General features: G+C 37.8%; 1 protein-coding gene across 1 annotated transcript in view; it reads right to left on the reverse strand.

Moving 5' to 3' along the window:
• LOC114046256 (LIM and senescent cell antigen-like-containing domain protein 1) overlaps window positions 1-26,430 on the reverse strand; it is a 208,917-nt gene that overhangs the window by 156,291 nt on the left and 26,196 nt on the right. Inside the window, exon 2 of the mRNA XM_027866533.1 lies at window positions 12,349-12,459. Coding sequence (XP_027722334.1) covers window positions 12,349-12,459 — 111 coding nt within the window. The remainder of the gene's footprint in view (window positions 1-12,348; window positions 12,460-26,430) is intronic.

The raw sequence follows: 26,430 nt of genomic DNA on the forward strand, positions 1-26,430 counted from the left end.
TAGTTATTATCCCAGGCACATTACAATAGCTCCAGTGTTCATAGGATCCTAGATTTAGAATCAGAAGGGACCTTAGAGGTCATTTAGTCCAGTACTTCAATTTATTTAAATTTCAATGTGTTTTATGGATGCCATCAACTCCCTTCATTTTACAGAAGAAGTCACTGAGCCCCAAAGGGGCTTAAGTAACTTGTCTAACACAACACTATCCAAGGCACCTGGAAAGGCAAAACAAGTGAAGAGGATAGGGAGAATCTCAAGGGCTATTTCTCCATATAGCTCTGCTATCGAGCCATTCAATACATTTTTATCATTTAAATTTCAGTCAACTACCCTGGAATGCTGTGTAAGGAGAGATGCAAGTGGGTGACATGGGAGCTGGTGGTTTTTCCACAGGCTAACAGATTTTACAATATCCAACACTATGCCTTCTGTGAAGACAGAGTGGTACAATGGAGAGAAAACCCTGAAAATTGTGGTAAATGAATATCTCAGAATTTTACTGCATTCTAAGAACTAACAAATAGGAATAACAGAGGTAAATTTGGCAAGACTTGTGTGAACTCATGCACAACAAACTAAGCAGAACGAAGAAAACCACAAATACAATGACTATAATAATTGAAAGGAAAATACTGATAAAAATCATCAGGGTAGATACATGATGCCACAGATAGAGGGGTTGGACCTTGGTTGAATCCTATATCAGACACCTACTAGCTGTGTGACCCTGGGCAAATTACTTAAGCTCTGCCTCAGTTTCCTCATCTGTAAAAATGGGGATAATGATAATAAGATCAACCTTCCAGGGTTGTTTTAAGTGCTTCACAGACTTTAAAGCACTATACAAATACTGTTATCATCATTATCATCACAGCTCAGATCAATGCCATGTCCAATCTTGACTCCAGAGATCTGCTGATGAAACATATTTCTTCCCTCCTCTGTTGAGAAGTAGTGAATTACAGAAATGAAATGAGGAATATCCTGTCGGACATGGTCAATGTGTCCATTTGTTTTATTTTAACTGTAATTCTTTGTTACAAGGGAGGGCTTTGCTGGGGGACAATGTGAGATATGACAGTGATATAGGAAAAGAAGGGCTGCTAGGTGGTACAGTGGATAGAGTACTGGTCTTGGAATCAGGAAGACTCCTCTTCCTGAGTTCAAATTTGACCTCAGACACTAGGAGTGTGACTGTGGGCAAGTCACTTAACTCTGTTTGCCTCAGTTTCCTCATCAGTAAAATGAAGTGGAGAAGTAAATGGCAAACCACTCCAGTATCTCTGCCAAGAAAACCCCAAATGGGATCATGGAGAGTCAGACAGGACTAAAAAATTACATTACAACAAAAATAAGAAAAGAAAAAGAGGGGTCAATTAAAAACTTAAAACCTAGATTCAGGTCCCTCTAACATTAAGTAACTTTGGGCAAAAAAAAAAAATCTCCCTGAGCTTCAGTTTCCATCTACAAAATAGACATGCTATCTGGCCTCCCTCTATCTCATGGAATTATTGCAAAGGTCTTTGTAAAATTTAAAGAATGAGAAAAACATGAGTTGTTATTAATATGAAACTATTCACTCAGGAGACTAGAGGCCATTAGGGTTTTGTAGATGTACCAGTTAAAATTCCTTCAAGTTAAATGTATTGGATGGACAAGTATATCAAAACGCTAACACGGTCTATTCACAACTGATAATGTAGGCAGCTTTAGGACCCAAACGGGCACAAAACACACACTGCTACAACACAACTTAGCAGGAAGTTAAAGCAATGATGAAATCACATAAGTGATTAGGAATCAACTTGAATGGAAAAAATAAAATCACCAAGCTCTTTTAAAAATCCAACAACTATTTCATCTGAATTACTGAAAGGCATTTTAGATGTCATTCCCAAACACCTTAGTATTTCTGGCAGATTCCAAGCAACAAGCTACATGAGGTCCATTCTCATGTTTTGTAACTGAGCTCTACATACCATGGGCTGTAACATCTGAGGGTGTCAAGACACATTATGACTATTTTCACAGTTCCCTAAATAGGGCAAAGCAAATACTGAACTAAATACAAAAAATAAAAAGTGTTTCACAAGAAATGATCTTTTTTTACCTTAGATCAGGGGTTCTTAACCTGGGGGGGGGGGGTCACAAACTTTGGAAAATACATTTCAATAACTGTATTTTGACATAATTGATTTCCTTTGTAATCTCATGTATCTTAATCCTTCATTTAAAAACATTGTTCTGAAAAAGGAGTCCATAGGCTTCATCAGACTATCAAAATAAGTATATGACATACACTAAAATATTTTAGGAACCTCTAAATCTAAATATACCTGCTAAATCCTCAAAGAAGTAGATACCTAGTGTTTGCAATATTGGGAGAGGTTAAAAATAAAATAAGCCTTCATCCCTTCTGCAGAGTCGAAACTAAGCAAAAAAAATTTTTAAATGTAAACAAACAATAATTTTTAAAAATCTGAGTTATTCTGAAAAATCTGCTGTTATACTAGTGATATTTTACTATTTGAGTTAATCACAAGAAGTTTTTTCTCTCAAGACACACAAGTTTGCTCTTTCCAAGACAAGTAAGGTGGTAAAGGTATTTATAGCTTGCTTTTTTTTATTGACTTTTTTTTAAGCACATCTTTTGTTTTTTAAAAAAAAATTATTTTGTATTTTGTTTTTCTTCAATTATATGTAAAAAATTTTCAACATTTGTTTTTAAAATTTTGAGTTCCAAATTCTCTCCTTTCCTTCCCACCCTCCTCATTGAGAAGACAAGTACTTTGATATAGTTTACACATCTGAAGTCAAGCGTATGTTTTCTAAAGACATGATTCAGGACTCCACTGTTCTCCGGGAAAGAGAAGACCTCTATCCATTTGACTTTCTGAAAAAATCAAAGAAGAGTTTCCACAGTGACTGATTGCTTTTTCATGAGTGATATAAAGACTGTATTTTTTATATAACTAATAAATCAAGTATATTTAAGAGTACAGCCCTCCCCAAAGGAGGCCCTCTGGCTTTTCAAATATGTGCAATGAAAATATTTTCCTTAAAAAAAAAAAAGCATTTATTAGGCCTTTGTTCTTCAGAGGTAACAGTGCTATCCTATTTTGCCTCTTAAGTGACAATTTAATTAGAAAAAAATAAAATACTAATAAACAGTAAGTAATAATTCTACCAAAACTTTCTTTGATTCTGCCACTTCTATAAGATCAACCAATAAGCATTTATTAAGCACATACTGTATGTCAGATACTATTCTCCGTGCTGGGGATACAAAAACAAAAATGAAGCAGTCCCTACCCTTAAGAAGTTTACATTTCTAATTGCTGAAATAAGCAAATATATAAATATGGTATATTAAAAATATAGGGTGGCAGCTACATGGTGCAGCGGATAGAGCACAGGCCCTGGATTCAGGAGGACCTGAGTTCAAATCCGGCCTTGGACACAACACTTATTAGCTGTGTGACCCTGGGCAAGTCACTTAATCCCATTGCCTAGGCAAAAAAAAAAAAAAAAAATATGTACACACACACACATATGAATGGAGGACTGGCCCTATGAGTTCACTGGTTTGCAGAATTTACAGATGAGGAAATTCCCTTGGGAATTCCTCTAGAACTTGGAGCCTTAGAAAATTGTGATTTCCTCAAAATTACAACACCAGTCTCTGATCTGACCTTGAATCTGGGTCTTCCTGGCTCCGAGGGCAGCTCTTTATCCACCACACCAAGACATGCACATGTACAAAATAAATACAAGGTAATTTTTTGGGGAAAGGCACTAACAGCTCAAGGGTGAGCAGAAACGAATCGGCTAAAGTTTCATGTAGAAGGTGGTGTTTAGGCTCACCTTTGAAGAAAAATAAGGATTTGTAAAAAGTGGAGGTGAGGAGGGAACACATTCCCAGCATGTGACATGAGATATTATATTATATTTCTCCTCCCATTCACAGACAAACTCCTTGCCTCAACTTCACCTCCTACTCCTACTTCTTAACCCCCTGTAATCTGGCTTCTGCACCTACCATTTGACTATAATTGCTTTCTCCAATTTTATCCATGACCTCCTCAATCCAACAGAATTTCTCTTCTCTGTCTATACCCTTCTCTCTCAGTAGTTTTATCAGTTCCTTTGGGTTCAAAGATCATCTTTACATAGATGTCTTTCAAATCTATTGATACAGTCCTAATCTTTCCCCTAAACTCCAGTCTCCAATCACCAATGGCTTGTTATACATCTCTACCTGGATGTCCTTAAGCATCTGAAGCTCAACTAAACCAGAATTCATTATCTTCCCTCCCTTCATTCTCATCCCCAATCTGCCTCCCCCCCCCCCCCAAAAAAACTTCTTTATTTCTGTTATGGGCATCACCATTCTTCTAGTCACCTGAGTTTACAACCTCAAGAATCAGTTCTGACTCTCAACTTTCTCTTATTGTGCCATATCCAGAGTTTCCAAGTCTTACCCATCTTACCTCCATAACATATTTCATATCTTTCCCCTCTTCTCCCCTTACATAGACTTTATTCTAAACTGAGGCCCTTATCACTTCTTACCTGGACTATAGCAATTGCCTCCACATCAGTCCCCTGCTTCCAGTCTCCTCTCTGTCTTAAATTATCCTCTTTACAAGTGTAAAAAAATAGTTCTGCTGGAGCACATCTGACCACATCTTTCTCTGCTCAAGAAGCTCCAATGATTCCCTACTACCTCCAAGATAAAATACAAACTCTCCCACACCACGAAATTCAAGTCATGGAAGGTTTTAAAAATTCACCATTGGAGATTACTTTAGTTAAGTGAATTATTCACAAAGCTGGGCAGAGAGTGGGATGGAATTCAGGATCACTTACATATTCAAAAAAGAAAAAGAATGCAAGAGCACACATCACTCCATATCTCCTATGTTTATACTGAGTCTCTTATTTAAGGCCACAGATCTATAAATAAAGGGAACTTGAGGGGTCATCTGGTCTAACCCCCTCATTTTACATAGTAGGAAACTAAGGCATAGAGAGGCCGTGACTTTCTCACTTTTCATAGAATTAACAGGCAGCTAGGTGGGGCAGTGGATAGAGCACTGGCCTGGAGTCAGAAGAGTTGAGTTCAAATCTAGGTTCAGGCACTTATTGGCAGTGTGACCCTGGGCAAGACACTTAACCCTGCTTGCCTCAGTTTCCTCATCTGTAAAATGAGCTAGAGAAGGAAATGGCAAACCACTCCAGAATCCCAAGAAAACCCCAAATGGGGTCATGAAGAGTCAACACAACCGAGACGACCTAACAACATAGAGGTAATAAAGTGATGGATGTGAACTCTGATTCTGTGACTCCCAAGTTCAGTGCTCTTCCCACTATTACACACTTCTATTAGATTTGCCCAGCTGGCAGCCTGCTAAATGAGGCACCTAGGTTGGGCAGGTACCTACCTGACATGCACCTACCATCACATATTAATTGCTTAATGTTCTGTTGACCTGGGATAATCAATCAATTGATAAATATTTATTAAGCATCCTACTATATGCCAGGCACTGTTCTAGGCACTGGGGATACAAAAAGAGGCAAAAGATAGTTCCTGTCATGAAGGAGCTTACAATTGACAATATGCAAACAAATATAGACAAAGTGAGTTATATACAGGATAAATAGAAAATCAGTGAATGAAGGAAGGCTTCCTGCAGAAGGTGAGATTTTAGTTGGGACTTAAAGGAAGCCAGGTCAGTATCAGAGAGGAAGAGGGAAAGCATTCCAGGAATAGTAGATGGTCAGAGAAAGTGCCCAGAACCAAGAGATGGAGTATCTTGTATGTGGAACAGACAGCAGGCCAGTGTCACTGGATCAAAGTTGGGGAGTAAGATGTAAGAAGACTAGAAAGATAGGAGGGAGCTAGGTCATAAAGGGCTTTGAATGCTTCAGATGTGAATAAGCTTCCTACCCGTAAAGGTCCTAGAAATGGAGTTAATATGCTCTCCAGGTGGTCCTTGTTATTTACAGAGATTCAGAAGCTGAGCCCTATAGACAAAACACTTGGGAGGAATAATCAATGTTGATAAATAACCAATGTACTCTAGTCCTAATGGGAAGCCATTATGTCATGGCACAAAGTCAGCTAGCACTTTATCATCCCTGGCTATAGACAGTAATGGATCGTTTCTGTCTCTTAAAGAAAAAAAGAGACTTTTTTTTTTCCTCCAAGGGTGTTTCCTTGGGCATAATAATTAGCCAGTGCTCCACACAAGAATAAGTAGGAAACAGAAAGGTGTGCTAACAACCTTACCCAAAGTCCCCAAGTGAAGGTGCAGGCTTGCAGTAAAGAGGATGTGAAATACCCTTCTTTAAAGATAAAGTGAGAAGATGCTTCTGTGAAATGGCACGAAATAAACTACAACAGGTGAAAAGGTCTGTGATGTTTTCTGCCATATCTATGATAGTAATATATAACTCGATAGTACCTGGTACATAGTAGGCACTTAATAAATGTTGGTTATTGATCACAAGGTTCTATCACAGCACCACTTCTACACATAATTCCTTAAAAGATGGAAAGAGCATAGACTTACAAATGAACCAGAATTTTCCTTGGTTTCAGAACAATTTGGTACACTTTGTGTACCACTCTGGTGTGCCACTCTGGACTTATCTCCAATCCCTTCTTGGCACAGATGCCAAACTGATATTCCTATAGCAAAGGTCTGCCCAAGTCACTCCCCTCACTCAAGAAGGGCCAATGGCTCCCTATTGCCTCTAGGATAAAATTCAAACTCCTCTGGCATTTAAAGACTTTCACAAACTGGCTCCAACTTCTCTTTCCAAAGTGACTTCAAAGTATCCCCAATTATGTACTTCACATTCCAGTCCAATTGGCCTTCTTGCTATTACTTGTGGGAACAATCCATCTCCATGCCTTTGTACAAACTGTGCACCATGCTTGAAAAGTTCTCTCTCCTTACTTCTCTGAATCCCCCACTCCTTTCAAGACTCAAATTAAGCAAAACCTCCTACACAAATACCTTCCAGATCCCCCAGCTGCCAACGCTCTCCCCTTCTTGCTGAAAGTATTCTGAACATATGTTACATATACTAATCTTTGTACATATGATTTGCTCCTAGTTGAATGTAAGTTCCTTGAGGGCAGGGACTTTTTTTTTTATGCCCTTCACCTAGTACAGTGCCTGGAAAGTTATAGGTGCTTAATACATGATTATTTAATTGAATTTGACCTTAAGGGATTTGCCCACTTAGCCAGTCTCCTTATCTGTAAATATGTGATAACTCCTAATCCCCTCAGAGTTGTTGTGAAGGTCAAGTGATATAAAAAATGTTAAAATGCTTTGACCCAAAAGTTAGAGGCCCCTTAACCTCTGGCCCAGATAAAAGCTTTTATTTTGTTGTTGTTCAGTTGTGTTTGACTTTTCAGAACTCCATTTGGGGTTTTCTTGGCAGAGATACTGGAGTAGTTTGCATTTCCTTCTTCAGCTCGTTTTATAGGTAAGGAAACTGAGACAAACAGGGTTAAATGACTTGTCCAGGGTCACATAGCTAATAAGTTTCTGAGGCCAGATTTAAACTCAAGATGAGTCTTCCTGATTTCCAGGCCCAGAGCTTTATCCACTGTGCCATCTAGCTGCTAAAAGCCTTTATACTTAGATACAAAAATCACAGCATTAGATAGTGCGGTGTCAATATATCACCGCCACCAACTATCTGCTACTAGCCAACCCCAAATAATTAGAGCTGCAGACTGAATCCCACTCCCAGATGATCCAAAAGTGATCTCACCCCTAAAGGGAGTTGGCTTACAGAGAAAGAAGGAGTACGTGGAGCCAGAGGGGTCCCCAGTGGTACAGACCTTCTAAGGAAACTGATTCTCCAAGAAAGCCCTGGGCTGGGTTAGGCGAGTTCTTTAACTTTAGTCTAGTTTTGGCCAAAATTTTTTTGGGAGAAGGGGAGTTATAGACTACTGACCAAGTAGAAAGGGTATTGTGCTCACTGTGGGAAGTGGCCAGTGCAGAGATAATCTGGAATTTCCTGGTTCCTGTCAGTTTGCAATAATAGAAGTCTATGAAAACGAATCTTCCTTCTTGAACACGGAGTGAAAATTATGGAAGTCATTTTGTCTAATAAGGGCAATGGAGGCGATCGCTATGGTCCCTTCCAAGCTCTATAGTTCTTACAATTCTGTGATGGTCAAAGTAATTTTCCATGTTTCTTTTCATCTGGATCTGTAAACTCTACAAAGCCTCTATTACTGAGATCACTAGTTCATCCTGCCAACTGTAAGCCACAAACGACTTTCTTTCTCCCTTCATTTATATAAAGGTTAACAATAGTGACTCACTTTAGTCAGTAACCATGAAGCAGAAATGGAGACTAAAAACTGAAAGCTCTCTTTAGAAGAACATTGAACTCCAAGAAAAGAATAAAAAAATTCTTTATCCTATGAGAATTTATTTAACAATGAGCAGAACCAGGGTTTGGAATAGGGCAAGACCCCAGCAGAAGGAGGAGTGCTGTCCCTGGCAGGGTTAGTAGTGATGAGCAAGAAAAGTCTATAAGAGTGAGAATTTCTCATACTAATTCTCTTCTCTTGTTTACCTTTGATAGCTAATCCCTGACTTTGGTGATTTCTAGTCTCCACCGTTCCAAAAGGAACCTCCCTAAAAAACTCAGATTGCTTATTTTTTGTTAGTCTTGGAGGGAACCAAGATTAGGAATCTGAGCATCTCCTTTTTCTTATTCTACATTAAATGATAAGATATTAGTTTGCATTTTGGTATAGCAAATAGTTATTACACAGATGGATGGTTCAGATTAGCAAACTGTTAAACTCTGATACCATGTCAAAGGAGTAATAAAGGTCTGGGACTTGAAAGCACTTTTAGTAAGCAGTTACAGTAACTACTTACTAGGGGTAGCTAGGTGGCTCAGTGGATCCAGTACAGAGTCCAGAGTCAGGAAGACTCATTTTCTTGAGTTCAAATCTGGTCTCACACACTTTCTAGTTATGTGACCCTGGGCAAGTCATTTAACTCTTTTTGCCTCAGTTTCCTCATCTGTAAAATGAGTTGGAGAAGAAAATGTAAACCCCTCCAGTATCTCTGCCAAGAAAACCCTAAGTGGGGTCATGAAGAGTCAGACATGACCAAAATGACTGAATAACAACATAGTAACTACTAGAAGAAAAAGACTCATATGTACGAAAATATTTATAGTAGCTCTTTTTGTGATAGCAAAGAATTGAAAATTGAGGGAGTACTCATCAATTGGAGTATGGCTATATAAGTTATAACATATGATTATGACTGAATACTGTTGTTCGATAAGAAATGATGGAGACTTTCAGAGAATCCTAGGAAGACCTGTAAAAGCTGATGCAGAGTAAAGGAAGCAGAATTGTGAAATAATTCATATTATATCAATACTGTAAAGACAAAAAATTTAAAAGACTAAGGAATTCTAATCACTGATATGACCCATGGTAATTTTAGAGGATTCATTCAATTCGACAAACATTTATTAAGCACCTACTATATACTAGACTTTGTGCTGGGGATACAATTAAGAAAAAGGCAGTTCTTACCCAGAAAGGAGCTTACTAATCTAATTCGGGGAAAATAATACACAAAAGGAAGCTGAAAAGGAGGGGTGGGAGACTTGGGGGTAACCAGCATGGGAACTGATGGAAAATGGAGATTTACCTGGAAAGTTCTGAGCCCTCTCTAACTTTAGTCAATTTAAAATAGAATACTTTGTACAGCAAAGGCACTAAAACACATTAGACTGATTAAAGTTACCAAAAACACTGTAAGCAGCATCAAAGGCCCCAAAACCATTATGCAAGAAGCTAGTCAAGGCCTCACACAACCTAGGCATGAAATCAATGTCTCTGCTTTACCTGAGTCACCAAGGAAAATAGCAGGGCAATTAGCCTCTGTCTCTCTCACAGCATTACACATTTCCTTGCAAAGTACACTGACATCCAAAAGTCTGCAAATTCAAATTAAAATGTATCAGAAAACTGCATTTGGAATCTAAGCACCATTCCTGGGCATGGTGCCTATTACAAGGGTTTTTTCTATTATGTGAACTCATTTCCTTTCCAGTCAAGAATAAAGGGGTCCCTTGATTCATTTAAAGTTACCTCCTTTCTCTCCTTGAATACATGGATTCCTTCATTAAATCTCTATGACTTTATAGTAATTGAATTTGGGTTCATATGATTAAGTGGGATAGAATATAGGTCCCACCCTTCTTCCCTGATTCTGTGGGTTTAGTTGAAGATCAGCATTGGATGGAGGTGTAAGTGACAACGTAATGCTATCAGTCTTTTCTATATTATAGATCCAATTAAAAACTGTTCTTCAGCCAACAATCTTTCATGGAAATCAGGAAGTAAGAAGTTACCTTTGATTATCAATATGCTTGGAGGTTGTAAAAGAATCTAGAATGATGCCTTTCTTACTTAGCCTAAAAAGAAGGGTAAGGGGAGAAAATTTTCAAGGTAATAACCACAAAATCAAAACGCTAAAAAACTTTCTTACCACAAAAATTCAGATTCACTCTACCACACTGCCTGAAAATACAACCTTTCTGTAAACACTCTTGGAATCCATGTTATGCTACACATCATTCTTCCAGGTAGCCAAAGATAATAAACAACAAGGGTCTGGGTTATATATCAAATAAATGCATTTATGACCATAATTACATTTAAACCTATCAATCTAAAAATAAATATTATATAGAATGTCAACCAAACTTACTAAGTGAAATATAAACTGTACTGTGTTATTACTGTGGTATAAACTTAAAGCCATTTGGAACATTTTAGACAATTGGTTAAAAAAAAGTATAAAGCAAAAACTTCCTCTTCTCCATATCTGCATGCTTAGACTCAAATTTTCATAAGCAAAATAGAGAAACCCAAATTGAATCCTGGATATCAGTTTAGTCAGCATTACACTCAACTCAAAATCTTTCCATTAATACCAATGTTCCTGATAACTGCAATACTATATTTTTATGTAGTAACTTTCTCAAAGTAGTTAAAATTCTGGATTCATTCATTAATCCTTATGTCTGTGATAAATTATATTAGTAGCTAGAAAGGCCCAAGATCACATAATCCAATGCCTTCATTTTATAGAGGCTATACAGTGACTTGCCTATGGTCATAGAGCTGTGCAAAGGAAGAATGAGAAACCAGTTCTTCTGAAAACTAGTCAGTCCAACGCCAGAGACAAGCGAGAATGGGAACTGAGTATATTTTTTCATTTCAGAGAAAAGGAAAACAGATAGTAATTTGCCTGTAATGCATAATGATGATACAGAAGGGGGAATGTGTACTACACTGTTACTGAAACTACTAACCTTTATATATAGCACTTTAAGGTTTACAAAACTATTTCCTCATACTAACCCTGTCAGTTAGATTGTTTTACAGATGAGCAAAGCCCACAGACTGGTAACTAGTTAGTGAACATCATATGGCATCTGAACACACATCTCCTCACTTCGAGCCCAGGGATCTTTCCACAAGAAGATACAACCTTTCATGTGTTGCATCGATAAAAGTAAACTTCTGTCCTTTGCTTGGCTGCTGTTTCTGTCCCACAGTAAAAAGATTGTAACATCTGTATTCTACGACCTTAAATCAGTTTTTAAGCCCCTTCTGTGGAGGAACAAAATGGGGCTATGACATTAACTTGATACCTGAACCTTTATCCTTTAAAGTGACTGCATGAGCATCTAAAGACCCCCTACCTTCACTGTTCAGAGCAAGGTACTAGAGATGTGTGGGCAAAAGTGATGGCCATCTGGGAATCAGTACAAAATACACTGGAGTTGAGGGACCTAGTTTCAAATCCTAACTCTGCTAGTTACCACCACCAAGTCATCTCCCTTCTCTGAACCTCAGTTTCCTCATTTGCAAAATGAGGGGGAGGGAAACGATCTTTAAGTTCCCTTCCAGGTGTAAACCTATGATTCCATGGTTCAAAAAACTAACACTTTATAGAAAGAGAAAAGAGAACCTACTAGCCAAGCCTAGTTCGGCTGATGAATTGGTGAGGTTTTCAGGCAAAGGACTAGGCCCCAGCAAGGTAGCCTCAAACATTAGGTCTGGAGTAGTCATAACTTAGAAGACAATGCAAATTTCATTCTTTAATGACCATTGTCATTAAAGTGGAAGAAGAGGACCCGACAACAATAACAACAAAATTACACACATGCTGGAATGGTTTTCTTTACTCACATATCCTGTAAAATACAGCAGCCAACAATAGTGACTTATAATAACATAGATAATACATCATAAGCAATTCCTACCTTCCATCAGGAATGCCCGGAGTCCAGCCCAGGTGCCCCGTTTGAGTTGGTTCTTCACTCCTCAATCCCAGGTGCTGTTTACTGCTGCCTCCCTCTGCCACAGGTGAATTTCTGGAAATTCAAGGTAAATTAACTGTTCACTTTCTCTAGTCTGTGATGCATGGCTTCTGAACCTTTAAGCTACCACTCTAATCAATCAGTTTCAATACATTACCCTCCTCCTTTCACACTAGGTCTCAGCACTTTCCATTTATTTGTTCCTCTGGGGAGAAGAGTCTGAGATTACCCTCCCCTAAAAAATGTTTCACTTAGTATTTTTGTTTAATGGAGCCAATAGGTTAGGTGAGACAGGCCTGTACTTACTTAAATGTTAGGTTGGAATCAATTCAAAGCAGACTCACCCTGTATACTGATGAGAGGAGGCACCTGAATCTTTCAGTCCTCTACTATGTGCCATCACATCTAAATGCCTACCCCACGCACATACCTAAGGAATGGGTAGTTGAGTTAGGAATCAGGAAAACCTGGGCAGCTAAATGATGCAGAGGATAGGGCACCAGCCCTGGAGTCAGGAGGACCTGAGTTCAAATCCGGTCTCAGACACTTGATACTTACTAGCTATGTGACTCTGGGCAAGTCACTTAACTCCAAATGCCTCATTAGAAGAAAAGGAATCAGGAAAATCCATCTAGCAGTAAGAGAGTACCATGAGTACTGAGTTCTTACTTATCCCTCTCAGAAGGAACTCAAAATTCAGAGACTGCAGTTGTCCCAATAAGGTGGTGAGGAATTAAGGTCATATACTAGGTCAAAGAAGAGCTCTTGCCCTTCAGCCTAAAAGTGAACCAACCACATTTGCCTCAGGAATCCCCAAGTGCAGGTAATTATCCTTAGCGTGGTGGGGGCAGGGGAAGTCTTTTCAAAGTAGACAAGAGGCTTTCAAAGTAAATACATCATCCCCCACAGAGGTTACAATGACAAATTCTGAAAAGTGTAGGAATTACTATCAAATATCATATCCTTTCTTAAGACCAATGGGTGTAAACTAGGTAAAAAAAGATGAATCCAAAAAAACTGAGGAGGGAGGGAAGGGCCTCGTTTCAGTTGATTTTTTCTTCTGCCAAATCATAACACCTGAAATTTATCCCTCTCTCTAAGTAACTTACCTTTGGCTTTCCCTATGATGCAAGTAACCTGGTCTTCATTAAGCCCAATGACTTTCATCACAGGCTCATTTGGGACTGGAGATACAGGTTGTTAACCAACTGGTCAGGTAGCTGACTAGTCTAGACATCTAGTTAGGCCCGATGTCTTTTTTGGGGTGGGGTGGGGGTATATTCTTGAATAAATTAATAGCCCACTTTGGGCTAGGATATTAATAGACAAATGAGGCTAAAGCACAATCCAGGATAACAGAGGTAATATTAAACCAACCTGTCCTACCTAACCTGGGGGTTAAAGCAACATTCCAGTGACTTGCTAATGAGTTTAATCTTCTTCAGGCTTGAACTGCTAGGAGTTGATTGGCTCTTTCCAGAGTATCTGGTTCCCAATTAACCCAATTTGCAGTCTCCCAGTCTAAAGAGTAAATAAATAAATGCCACCGAATAAAGAGGGGAAAAGAGGAATGGTGATTTTTTTTAAGATGGTATTCACCTTCAATAAAAATCTAACAACTGAAGAAATTAAGGAATGTTTCCTATTTAAAATAAATATAAATTAATTCATTTTAGGATTTCTTCAAGTGTTCTAGTCTCCCTAAGAGGGTGGTGTGGAGGGTGGGAGGGAAACTACCCTCACGGCATTCCATTTGCTTACATTTCAATACTCCACTCCTCACATCAAGCAGTATCCTGGTGAGAAGTTCATAAAAAAATAATCATTTGTATAGCATTTTCTGAATCTCCCACATTTAATCTGATCTTCACAAGAAGTCTATGGGGTAGGTAAGAGGTACCTGATATAATGTAAAGAATATTATTGGTCTTGGAGACAGAAAGGCTTGGATTTGAGTCCAGATTCAGACTTATTATGGGTGCAACTCTGGGCAAGTCACTTTACCTCTCTGAGCCCCAGATTCTTTTTTTGTTTTTTTAAGGCAATTGGGGTTAAGTGACTTGCGTCACACAGCTAGTAAGTGTCAAGTGTTTGGTCTGAGGTCAGATTTGAACTCAGGTCCTCCTGACTTCAGGGCCGGTGCTCTATCCACTGAGCCACCTAGCTGCCCCCAGATTTTTTATCTATAAAATTGACACAATGATACCTGAACTCCCTGATAGGGTTGTTGTGTGAACAAAGTGAGAATTATTGTTGCTATCCCTGTTTAATAGATGAGGCACTCCAGTGCCCAGCATTTTACTCACCAATCTTCCCACCATTCTGATATACTCCATTCTCTGCCTCCAATTAGGCAGGCCAGCTCCTCTCTGCCTGGCACTCCTTGTTGGTGAAAGTGCACCATGGGAGCAACTAGCTGGCGCAGTGGATAGAGCTCTGGCCTTGGAGTCAGGAGGACCTGAGTTCAAATCCACCCTCAGATACTTTACACTTATTAGCTATGTGACCCTGGGCAAGTCACTTAACTGTAATTGCCTCACCAAAAATAAATAAATAAATAAAACAAAACAAAAGAAATTACTCTGAAAAAAAAAAAGTGCACCATGTATCTAGGAACCCCTACAACCACTATGAGGCACTCTGACCATCTTCCCGCCGTGCCACCATGCACATTCTCTCCTTTCTATCTTGGGGAATAGTAATCAAATTAACAACACCATTCCTGGAAAGGACAATTCAATCACTAATGCCGTGAATTCTACTCATCTGCTCTATAACTTTGCAGAACAAAACATCACCCTAAAATTGACAAATTTTTATAAAATAAAACAAGTCTAAATTGGAAAACTTATGGAAAGGTAGAAGAGTATCAACACAAAAGACCATTACAAGAGCAAAATAAGGAATAATGGCTGCAAAAATAGGAATATGTGATGATACTTCTTCCTTTTTCTTTTTTAAATTTATTTATTTTTAGTTTTAAACATTCACTTTTATAAGATTTTGAGTTCTAAATTTTCCCCCCTCCCTACCCTCCACCCTCCTCAAGACAGTATGAAATCTGATATGGGCTACACGTTTCCATACTAGTCTTGTTGTGAAAGAAGAATCAGAGCCAATGGTGTGGTGATACTTCTAAGCAACAGATGATCACATATTCTTTTGATATAAATACAAGATAGTGTGAGAGGAAGGATACTAGCAGTTAAGAGAATAAGAAAAGGCTTCATGAAGAAGGTGTTGCTCCTGCAGCATCTTGAGGGAATCTAGGGATTCTATGCAGCAAAGGTGAAGAGGGAGTGCATTATAGGCATGGGGGGAAGCCAACACAAAGATATGGAGATGAGAGATGGAGTGCCATGTGTGAGGAACAGAGAAAAGGCCAGCTTCAACCATGCTGGAAATAAGAGTTTATGGCCAGGCCATGAAGGACTTTAAAAGCTAAACAAAAGAGTTTATACATTATTCTAGAGACAACTGGGAACCACTAAAATGAGGAGAGTCCTGAAACAAGGAAGCCTGTGTAATAATGATTCTAGGCAAGAAGTAATGATGATTTTAACTAAGGGGTGGGATGAAAGAGATGTTGTGAAAGTAGAAACAGAGGTGGCAATTTATTGGATGTTTACAGATTGGAAGAGTAAGAAGGAGGAACCAAGGATAACGTCAAAATTACAGATTGGGAGATCAGAAATAATGGTGGTGTCTTTGATAGAAACAGGGAATGTTGGAAGAAAGGTGAGCTTGGGGTGGGAGAAAGAAGATAAATTCAGCCTTAGGAATGTTGAGTTTGAGATAGTGGTAGAGCATCTCTCCAGTCTAAAACGTCCAGTAGTCAATGAGAAGCATTAGACTGAAGCTCGGAGGAGAGGCTAAGGATGGATATGTTAGATCTTAGGGCATATACCCCAAGGGTATCATTGATAAAAAGGTCCCATATACATCAAAATATTTATAGCAATACTTTTTGTGGTGGCAAAGAACTGGAAATAAAGTAGATGCCTATCGATTGGGGGATGGCTAAACAAATTGTGGTATATGAATATAATGGAATATTACTATGCTGTAAGAAAACCAACAAATATAATAAATATAGAACACTGGAAAAAATTACATGTATTAATGAAAAGTGAAGGAATCTGAGCCAGGAAAACAGTATACATGATGACAACAATGTAAACTGAAAGAACCACAAAACAATAAAAAAATAAATACTGCAAGATTTTTTTTTTTTAACAAGAAGGGCCACAAAGAAGAACACAACTCCTTCCACCCCTTTAGGGCTGTCCCTGGGACTGGAACATTGCATTTACTGTTAAATTTTTTTCTATGTATTATCAGTTTTGCTGATTGTTTTTCCTCTTCTTTTTCTTTTCAATTCTTTATTAAATGTCACTCTCTGGGAGGATGAAGGGAGTATAATACAGGGGAATTTTAGGCAATGTAAAAACAAAAGATCAATAAAATTTTATTTTTTCAAAATAAATAAACCATATCATCAAAGTAACACTGCAACACGTATTACAAGAAATGATGGAGATCTAGGAGCAAATGAATTAGACTGAGGAGGAAGGAAGGGTATGAAGGAAAAGTGCATTTAACAAAAGAAAAAGCTAATGATATAATCAGAGAACTGAATAACATGAGAACTGAAAGGTGTAAACACATCATTACATAAAGGAATTCTGACTGACAAAATATAACCTCAAATGTGGATTTAAGTAGTAATCCCCAAAGCTAAAATCCACATCACTCATCAGTTTATTCCATTAATGAGAGATTAATGAATAGTAAGACATAGAGAAAATAATGAAAACAGTTGCACTTAATTACACATCACTGACAAAATGGAAAGAGCATTGAATTTGGAGCCAGAGAACCTGGGTGTGAATCTTGGCTCTGTTACAGTTACCTGAGTGACACTTAGGAATGTTCATCTCTCTGGGTCTCATTTTCCTCAGCTATAAGATGAAAGGGTTGAATTAATTTGACATCTGAGGTTCATTCCAACTCTAAACTCTAGCCCTGTGATGCTAAAAATGTTAGGAAAACAGGTAGAATAGGTTCAGATTTTCTTCTCATAAAGGTTTGATTTTAAGTCCATTAGAGGCAATCTGGTCTAGGCAAACAGACCTGGGAGTCAGAAAGGGCTGAATTCAATTTTGGCCCTCTGATACCTATTGACCAGGTGACCCTGGGCAGGTCAATTTTCTTCCTGGTGTCTGAGGCATGATCTAAAATCAAGTTGCAGAAAAGATGCTGATCTACATTGGTAGAGGAAGTTTTTCACTGGGAGCTTCCTATCCCAATAAAATCACAGGTCCAGTCCAAAGGAAAATAAAATAATTACAGAAACTACTATTATTTACTTCCTGTGTGACCTTGGGCAAATAAGTTTACCACACTGGGCTTCAGTTTCCTCATCTGCAAAATGAAAGGGTTAGACTAGAATCAGTGATTCTCAAACTTTTTGTTCCTATGATCCCTTTACTCTTAAAATTTACTGAGGACCCCAAGGAACTTTTATTTATGTAGAATACACACACACACACACACACACAGAACGTAGAACCAACACCAGAAGACGTCATTTTTTTTCTTTTTTCAAAGGAAGTAATTTTTGCAGAAAGTCTGCAAGAATAAACCTAAATAAAACTATTTAAGAGTTTAAAATGTATATGCATATCTAATACAGCACACATACATATATACACCATATCAGAAATGAAAATGTCTTAGTATTATAATGAAAATGGTTTTGACCTCATGAATCCCCTGAAAGAGTCTTGGGGACCCCCAGGCATCCCTAGACCATTGTTTGAGAACAACAGGACTAAATAATTTCTAAGGCCCCTTCTAGCTATGAATCTATGGTCCTATGAAAATGAAAAGTGGAAAAAGGCTGCCCCATCGAAATACTACTAGTAAATGGGAAAAGAAAAATGAAATTTTGTTGAAGATTTTATGTAAATGCTTCTGACATATGTTATATGAACCTTCTGTACAATTATAATCTATCTAAACAAATAATGATTCACCTAGAATGAAAATGGCTACTTTAAATATATGTTCCATATAAAATTAAACATTTGAAAAGATACACACACACACACACACATACCTGCAACAACAAAAATAAGTTTACAGGCTGAGAAGAGTATATGGACCTAATATTTACATTACCTACTTCTCTATTACAACACTTTCTTTAAAGAAGGGGACTGTTTTCTAATTTTAAAAGTCCTATCAGTGTGAATAATGATGATTGGTCTCAGGCCTTCTTCCCTTGTGTTATCATTATGGAATGTGGGGGATGTTTTACTAGTGTCTATGTTCGATAAATTGGAGATCATCCAGAAATGAGCAATCTGGATAAAGGGACCACAGATTCAGAATTCAAAAAGTCCTTATCAAGTCTGACACTCTCATTTTACAGATGTACAAACTGAGGCTCATTGTGGTTAAGTGACTTGTCTAGCATCACACAGTGAGTTAAGTGTTGGGGGCAGTATTTGAACTCAGGTCTTCCTGACTCCAAACCCAACATTCTTTCTATCCATTGAACCACCTAGCTGATGAGAGTCCTCAAGATCATGCTATGTAAGCATGTAAGCTCCTTGAGGGCAGGGACTGATTTTGCCCCTTTTTGTACCCCCACTGCTTAGCACAATGCCTGACACAAAGTGGACACTTAAAAAATGTTTACTGATTGATTACTCCTCAAACATTCAATTTATTAAGTTCCTACTATGTGTCAAGCACTATGCTAGGAGCTGGGAATAAAAATTCAAAGTAAAATAGTCCCTGCCATCAAAGAGCTTACAATCTAATGAGGGAAGACATGGACATATAACAGCACATACAAAATAAATATGATGTAATAATGCAAGAGAAGGCAGTTGTAGAAGCACCTGGGTGGTGTAGTGGATAGAGCACTGGATACAGAGTTGGGAAGACATGAATTCAAATCCAGCCTCAGACATGCAACTAACTGTGTGACCTTAAGCAAGTCACTAAACTTCTGTGGGACTCAATTTCGTCCACTGTACAATGGGAATAATAATAGAACCTAGCTCCAGAGTTGTTGTGAGGATCAAATGAGATAATATTTGTAAAATGCTTATCACAGTTGTGTATCACAAAGTAAGTAATTAATAAATGATTATTTCCTTTCCTCTGGGCAGTTGTGGAGATCATGAAAGGTTTCATGTAAAAGGTAATGTTTAAATTCAATCTTGAAAAAAAATACTAGAGATTCTTTTTATTTATTTATTTATTCATTTTGATTTTTAGGCAATTGGGGTTAAGTGACTTTGCCCAGGGTCACCCAGCTAGTAAGTGTCAAGTGTTTGGTCCGAGGCCGAATTTGAACTCAGGTCCTCCTGACTTCAGGGCCGGTGCTCTATCCACTGTGTCACCTAGCTGCCCCAATACTAGGGATTCTAAGAGGTGACAAGGGAGTTTATTCCAGGCATGGACAACAGCCATGCAAAGACAGACAGAAAACAGACTGCAATGTTTGAGGGTCACCAAACGGGCCCACTTTGGCTAGACTATACAGTGTGTGAAGGAGAGTTATGGTTAATAAGCTTAGAAATGTAGCTGGGGCCAGGATGTGAAGAGCTTTAAAGGCCAAACAGAGGAGTTTATAGTTTATTCTTGGAATCCATTGAGTACTAGGAAAATCATTTTGACAGCTCTGGGGAGGATGGATTGGAGTGGGAGATTCTTGGGTAAGGAGACCAGTTAGGAGGTTTTTGCTGATTCCCTTAGGTATTATCACTCTCCCTGTATTTATAATGGAGGAAGGAAGAAAGGAAAAAAGGGAAAAAGCATTTAAGTCCTTACTATATGCCAAGTATTGGGCTAAGTGAGAGAAAATTACTGTTGGCAAGGAGCTCACATTCTAATTGGGGGAGACAATCCAGTTCAGCAGCAAGGTGGATGGTGATGCTCATGGGTCCTTAAGGTCCATGAATAAGTCAGACTACAGGGCCTAACGGTCTAGAGAGCACAGTGGCAGAACAAATGGTAAGGCCCGGAGACTTTGGGACACAGTAGCAGGACTTTAGTTGGTGATTCCCAAGTCATCCAAATGATATGAATTGGTATTCCACCTGGCAGCGCCTATTTGGGATCTAGGCAACTTGAATGGAGGAGAGGCAAGTAATTAACAAAAATTTCTTGTAACCAGAGATATAAAGGTGCAGTGAGTACATACAAAAGGAAAAAAAGATAATACTAAGGGGAAAAATAACCAAAAAAACAAAATAGAAAATAGAAAAGACTTTGGAAATCATTTAGTCCAATTCCCTCATTTGACAGATGAGAAAACTGAGGACAAGAGGTAAAATGATTTAACTGAGGTCCAAAATTTAGTTAAAGATAGAGTTGGAACTAAAGAAGCCTAACACTTCATGTAGAAGCATGTAGAATTGATGCAAAAGAAAGCTGTGAAAGAAGAGCAGAAATAAATAAAATTAAGGAAAACTGAACGACAAAAATTTTTTTTTCAAAAATAAGCCACACAATTAACAGCAGTAGTCCTAATCTGTGAGTCAACATGTATAGAAAGATTTTGAACATTTCAAACGGTATCTCCCCTAAATCTTAAACTCAACATGTCCAAAACAGAACTCATTATCTTACCCCCCAAACCCTTCCCCCTATCAAACTTCCCTATTATTGTCAAAAGCTGGCTCAAGTCTTGATACTTAAACATACTATTATGAGATCATAGGCAAATCATTTAACCTCTCAAGGGCACTGTGTAATTCTCTAGGACTATAAGACAGAAGAACTGTAGATCTATATTAGTAGGTAGAGTGTCCACATTGGGAGACGCCCCCCCCCCAAACTGCAGAAATCACAGGTTCAGGCAAAACCAGTCAACACTTTAATAAAAAAATCTGACATTATCATATGCAATGTTCCATGCTCATGGACCCTCACTTCTATAAAGGAGTAGGATGAAATTATCTTTTATCTCTTCCTGGAAGTCAAACTCTGGCATCATATTTTTTCCATCATCATCATCATCGTCATCTTTCTCTTCTTCCTCATCCTCATTTAACCCCTCCTCCCATCTAGGATTCAGCTATTTAACACCATCATACTATTGGAATAACTTCAAACCTAAAAGTACCCCAAATAGCTTGGAACAAATTAAAAAATTAGTTTCTTTTCTGAGTTTATTCTTTTTCTAATACTGTCAGAAGTCAAGATCTTTGAATGAGGTCTACCTTTGGAGTAAGATGAAGACTTCAATAGGAAGCTTCAGATAAACAGAAGACAGCTAGCAACATGGTATAATTAAAAAAACACATACACACCACTAATCATATTCAGAAGAGCTGATTTCACATTTCACTTCCACAGTTTATTAGCTGTGTGACCTTGGACAAGTCATTTAATCTACCAGGGCTTTGGTTTTTTCAGGTGTAAAGAGGCTGGGGTGTGGGTAGATATCTAAATGACCTCCAAACCTGCTTCCAGCTCAGAAGGTCTGTGATTCTACAAAAGCCTCCAAGCTCAAGCCAACAATGAAAATCCGAGAAATGCCAATCATGGACCACAGAAGATACAAAATTATCAGATCAGTTAGTCCAACGGCCAGAGGAAAGTAATGTTCTCATTGGCTAGCACTGGTTATTGAATTAAATTGAGACTCCATTTACTCCAGAGGTTAGAAAACATGAAAGCTACTATAGGAGGAATGCAAAATAGTGAAAAGTGAAAGCAGCCAAAGAGGAGACAAGGTTGGCATCAATTAGAACAATTAATAATTTAGGAGGAATTAAGCAAAATGGCAGAGTAAGATACCTCTTGAAGCTCTCAAAGGCTTGGCATATTACAGCCCAGTACACTAGTTTGCTATCAAAATGATGACTGATTTATAAAAAAAAGGTCAAATTTTGACTCCATTCTGTTTGTTAAAGTAGCAAAGTGGGTTTTTTAGAAAGTCTGTCAATGAAAATAAAATGCTTAAAATAAAAATCTTTTAAAAGTTTCACTTGTCCAAAATATATCTTGTTTTCCAACCAAAACAAAACAAAAACCTGGTTTTCTGCTATAATAAAATGGAAAACAAAACACAAGAAATACTTCCAAGAATTTTAGCAATAATGCACAAAAGTACCACCACTTCCAATCTCATCTGTCCAGCTAAATCCTATTGAAATGTGACCCTATGAGCTTCTGCCCACATAATGCTTCATGGCCCACAGTACTAAAGAAACAAAGAACAGGACACAGGAAAACTACATGTCTATGTGATAAAGTCAACGTGTCTCACACTAAATGCATTCACAAAGAGCTAACTTGAACTGCATGTTAGACTTACGCAAAATTGAGGTCAAGAAAGCACTAGGTCCTCAGAAATATTTATTCTCTTACCAAAAGTTATTCAGAAAATTCAACTTCATATTTTAACTTTCCTCTCGACAATTCACCTTATCTCCAGCTACTGTTTACTTACAGCTTTCAAGATGCTCCCTCAGGAGCTGATTAATCCCAACTGAGCATTAGAAAACTCTTTTTTAAATTAATTTATTTTGATTTATCAACCATCACTTCCATAAGCTTTTGAATTTTAAATTTAGAAAACTATTTTTAAATTAGCTTTCCATTCCTGTTTCTCCCATGATCCCCCTTATATAGCTTCTACATTATCTGACTCATCACTGCTACAATAACAGTACCTGGGGGTCAGGGGTGAGTGAGGACTGGGGGTGGAGTTGGTGTCTCCACAGGAGAGGAGTCTTTTTTTTTTCCAAAAATAAAAGGGTCATGCGGCCTTAGAAGAAATTCTTCTAACTACTGATGTCAGGATCCCAAAACAACCCTTTTAATACAAATGAGGCTTCTGTGACATAACGATGTTACTAAATGCTTTTTATCTTTTCCTAGAACAAAGTATTTATTGTCATTAAACTACAATTTTGCATTTTATATCTTCTGCAATTATGCTCCCCTCCAAAGGGTACCTCATGCATGTCAAAAGGACCACTAAGAAAAGAAAGTAAAATCAATTCTTACACTATCTTACAACATTCAAAACGATCACTTTGAATATCTCATCTCAAAATGAAGAATTAAATGATCATTAACTGAAAAGCATAGATACACACACATATACACACACGTATATATACACCTAGACACACACACACACTACATATATATGTATGTATATATAAATATATATGTATATAAAGATAAATATATTTACAAAGGACCAAAAACCTAGGGAAAATGTAAGCTAAACCAATTCTCACATCTTTTAGAACAAGAAAAACACTCATTTCCAATATTCTACCTTGAAACTAAGCAAACACGTCACAAAGACAAACACCTCCAGATGTTTTATGCTATGCAAAGGTCTGGCAAAGGCATGGCTGGCCAAAGGAATGCTCTCATTTCCTGCAGTGGGTTAACAAAAAATAAAAGAAATGCAAAAAGCCCTAAGTGCTATTTGCAACTCCCTTTGGAGTCAGTATCTGACCCTTTAAAATCTTATATTCTCAATTTCATTTTGAAAAGAAAACCTAGTCTCTGACTACATTTATCCAAGTTTCACTACTGCTGAAAAAATACAAACCACCCACACTGGAAAACAAAAAAGGCTACTCATTTAACAAATGGATTATTGTACTCCATCTTGACTTTCAGAATGGATATTACATATTACATATTCGTTAAAACACACCTCACTCACTGTGACAAAGGCCACATTGTACCCCCAAGAAGAAGCTGCTCCAACACTCAATGTACTAAAACCCCAGAGAACTTACATCAATACTCTGCAGTGCTGGCCTAGACCTCGGACTGTATGACAGTTGGGACATCATTTCCCCCACACGTTCTGAATGAGAAAACTCATGAGCAGTGAATGAAGATCTGTTCCCTACTTACATTTCCTACTTTACACAATACACAGAGGCATTCACAACAGGCTTGTGGAAGGAACCAAGGTAAACTTTAACCCACATTCACATGCTTGAGTTTCCTAGTGAATTGCTTTTAGAGGGCAGATTGTAACTGAAAATTCCAGAAATCTTCTCTCCTCAGGTACCTTTTTATTTTATTTTAAAAATCTTATCATTTACTTATTTTTAAGATTCATTTTCTAAAAATTTTGAGTTCCAAATTCTTTCCCTCTCTCTCACCCTTCCACCCATCCACTGAGAAGGTAAGAAATGTGATACCAATTATACATATGAAATCATGCAAAACATTTCTATATTAGCAATGTTGCAAAAAAAAAAAAAAAAGAGCAAGAAAAATAAGCAAAATGAAAAAATTAGCTATAATCTGCATTCAGACTCCATGAATTCTTTCTCTGGAGGTGGACAGCATTTTTCATCATGGATTCTTTGGAACTGTCTTGGGTCACTGTCTTGTTCAGAATACCTACATCATTCATAATTGATTATTGTTACAATATTGCTGTTGCGGTGTACAATGATCTCCTGGTTCTGCTCATTTCACTCAACATCAGTTCAAATAAGTCCAGGTTTTTCTGAAATCGGCCTGCTTACCATTTCTTATAGCATAATAGTATTCCATCACAATTATATACCACAACTTGTTCAGCCATTCCCCAAAGAATAGGTTTCCCCTCAATTTCCAATTCTTTGCCACCACAAAAAGAGCTGCTATAAATATTTTTGTACATACAGATCCTTATCCTTTTTCTCTGATCTCTTTGGGAAATAAACCTAGTAGTGGTATTGCTAGGTCAAAGGGTAAGCACAGTTTTATAGCTCTTCGAACAGAGTTCCAAACTGCTCTCCAGAATGGTTGGATCAGTTCACAGCTCCATCAGCAATGTATTTTTCCACATCCTCCAACATTTGTCATTTTCCTTTACTGTCATATTAGTCAATCTGATAGGTGTGAGATGGTACCTCAGAGTTATTTTAATCTGCATTTCTTTAATCACTAGAAATTTAGAGCATTTTTTCATATGACTAGAAGATAGCTTTGATTTCTTCTTCTGAAAACTGCTTGTTCATATCCTTTGACCATTTGTCAATTGAGGAATGACTCATATCCTTAAAAATTTTATGCAATTTTCTATATATGTGAGAAATGAGGCCTTTATCAGAGAAACTTGCTGTAAAAAATATTTCCCCCAGTTTCCTGCTTTCCATCTAATCTTGGCTGCATTGGTTTTGTTTGTGCCAAGAACTTTTTAACTGAATGTAATCAAAATTATCCATTTTACTTCCTGTGATTCCTTCTATCTCTTACTTGGTCATAAATTCTTCTTTTTCCATAGATCTGACAGGCAATCCATGCTCCCCTAATTTGATTATGATATGATTTATGTCTAAATCATGTACCCATTTTGACCTTATCTTGGTATATGGCATGAGACACTGGTCTATACCTGGGTACCCTTCTAACATACTATATGATTTTGACTAATTTCTCTTTGCCTGACACTTTAAAAAGAATTACCCTGGAGGGTAATCAGACATCTGCCCAGAAATCTGTGAGATAACCTATATCTGTTCCCTCAACCCTACTCCCCCAACACATATCAATCTTTCCAAAATTATGAGAACAAAAAAAATGGGCATCTAGTCAAATTGAGAGGGCAGTGAGTTATAGAGGCAAGGCAATGTGATATAGGGTAAAAGCCCACTGGACTGGATTTTAGAAATCTGGGATTACAATCCTGGCTCTGCTTCTAATCAGATTTCTGCCCCTGGGCAAGTCAGAGTCTTATTTCTGGTGTATAGAATTGACTGGTTTCTCCCTAATCTAAATTCTATGATTCTGGTTTCATGAATCTCTACCAATCTCTTGCCACCATTTAATGACAAAATGTGAGACCTCAGCAATTGCTTGAAGATCAAATAAAGCTGAGTCCAGTAGTAAAATTTCATGGCATCTACTGGGCGAGAAACAATACAGAAACTGTGGATACAGAGTGGCCCCTGAAGTCAGCAAGACCTGGGTTCAGGTTCTGCCTTTGACACCATTTACTATTGGGTGTGTGATCTTAGGCAGTTAATC

The sequence above is a fragment of the Vombatus ursinus genome, unplaced genomic scaffold, assembly GCF_900497805.2.
Source record: "Vombatus ursinus unplaced genomic scaffold, bare-nosed wombat genome assembly UNPS02014781.1, whole genome shotgun sequence".
NCBI lineage: Eukaryota > Metazoa > Chordata > Mammalia > Diprotodontia > Vombatidae > Vombatus > Vombatus ursinus.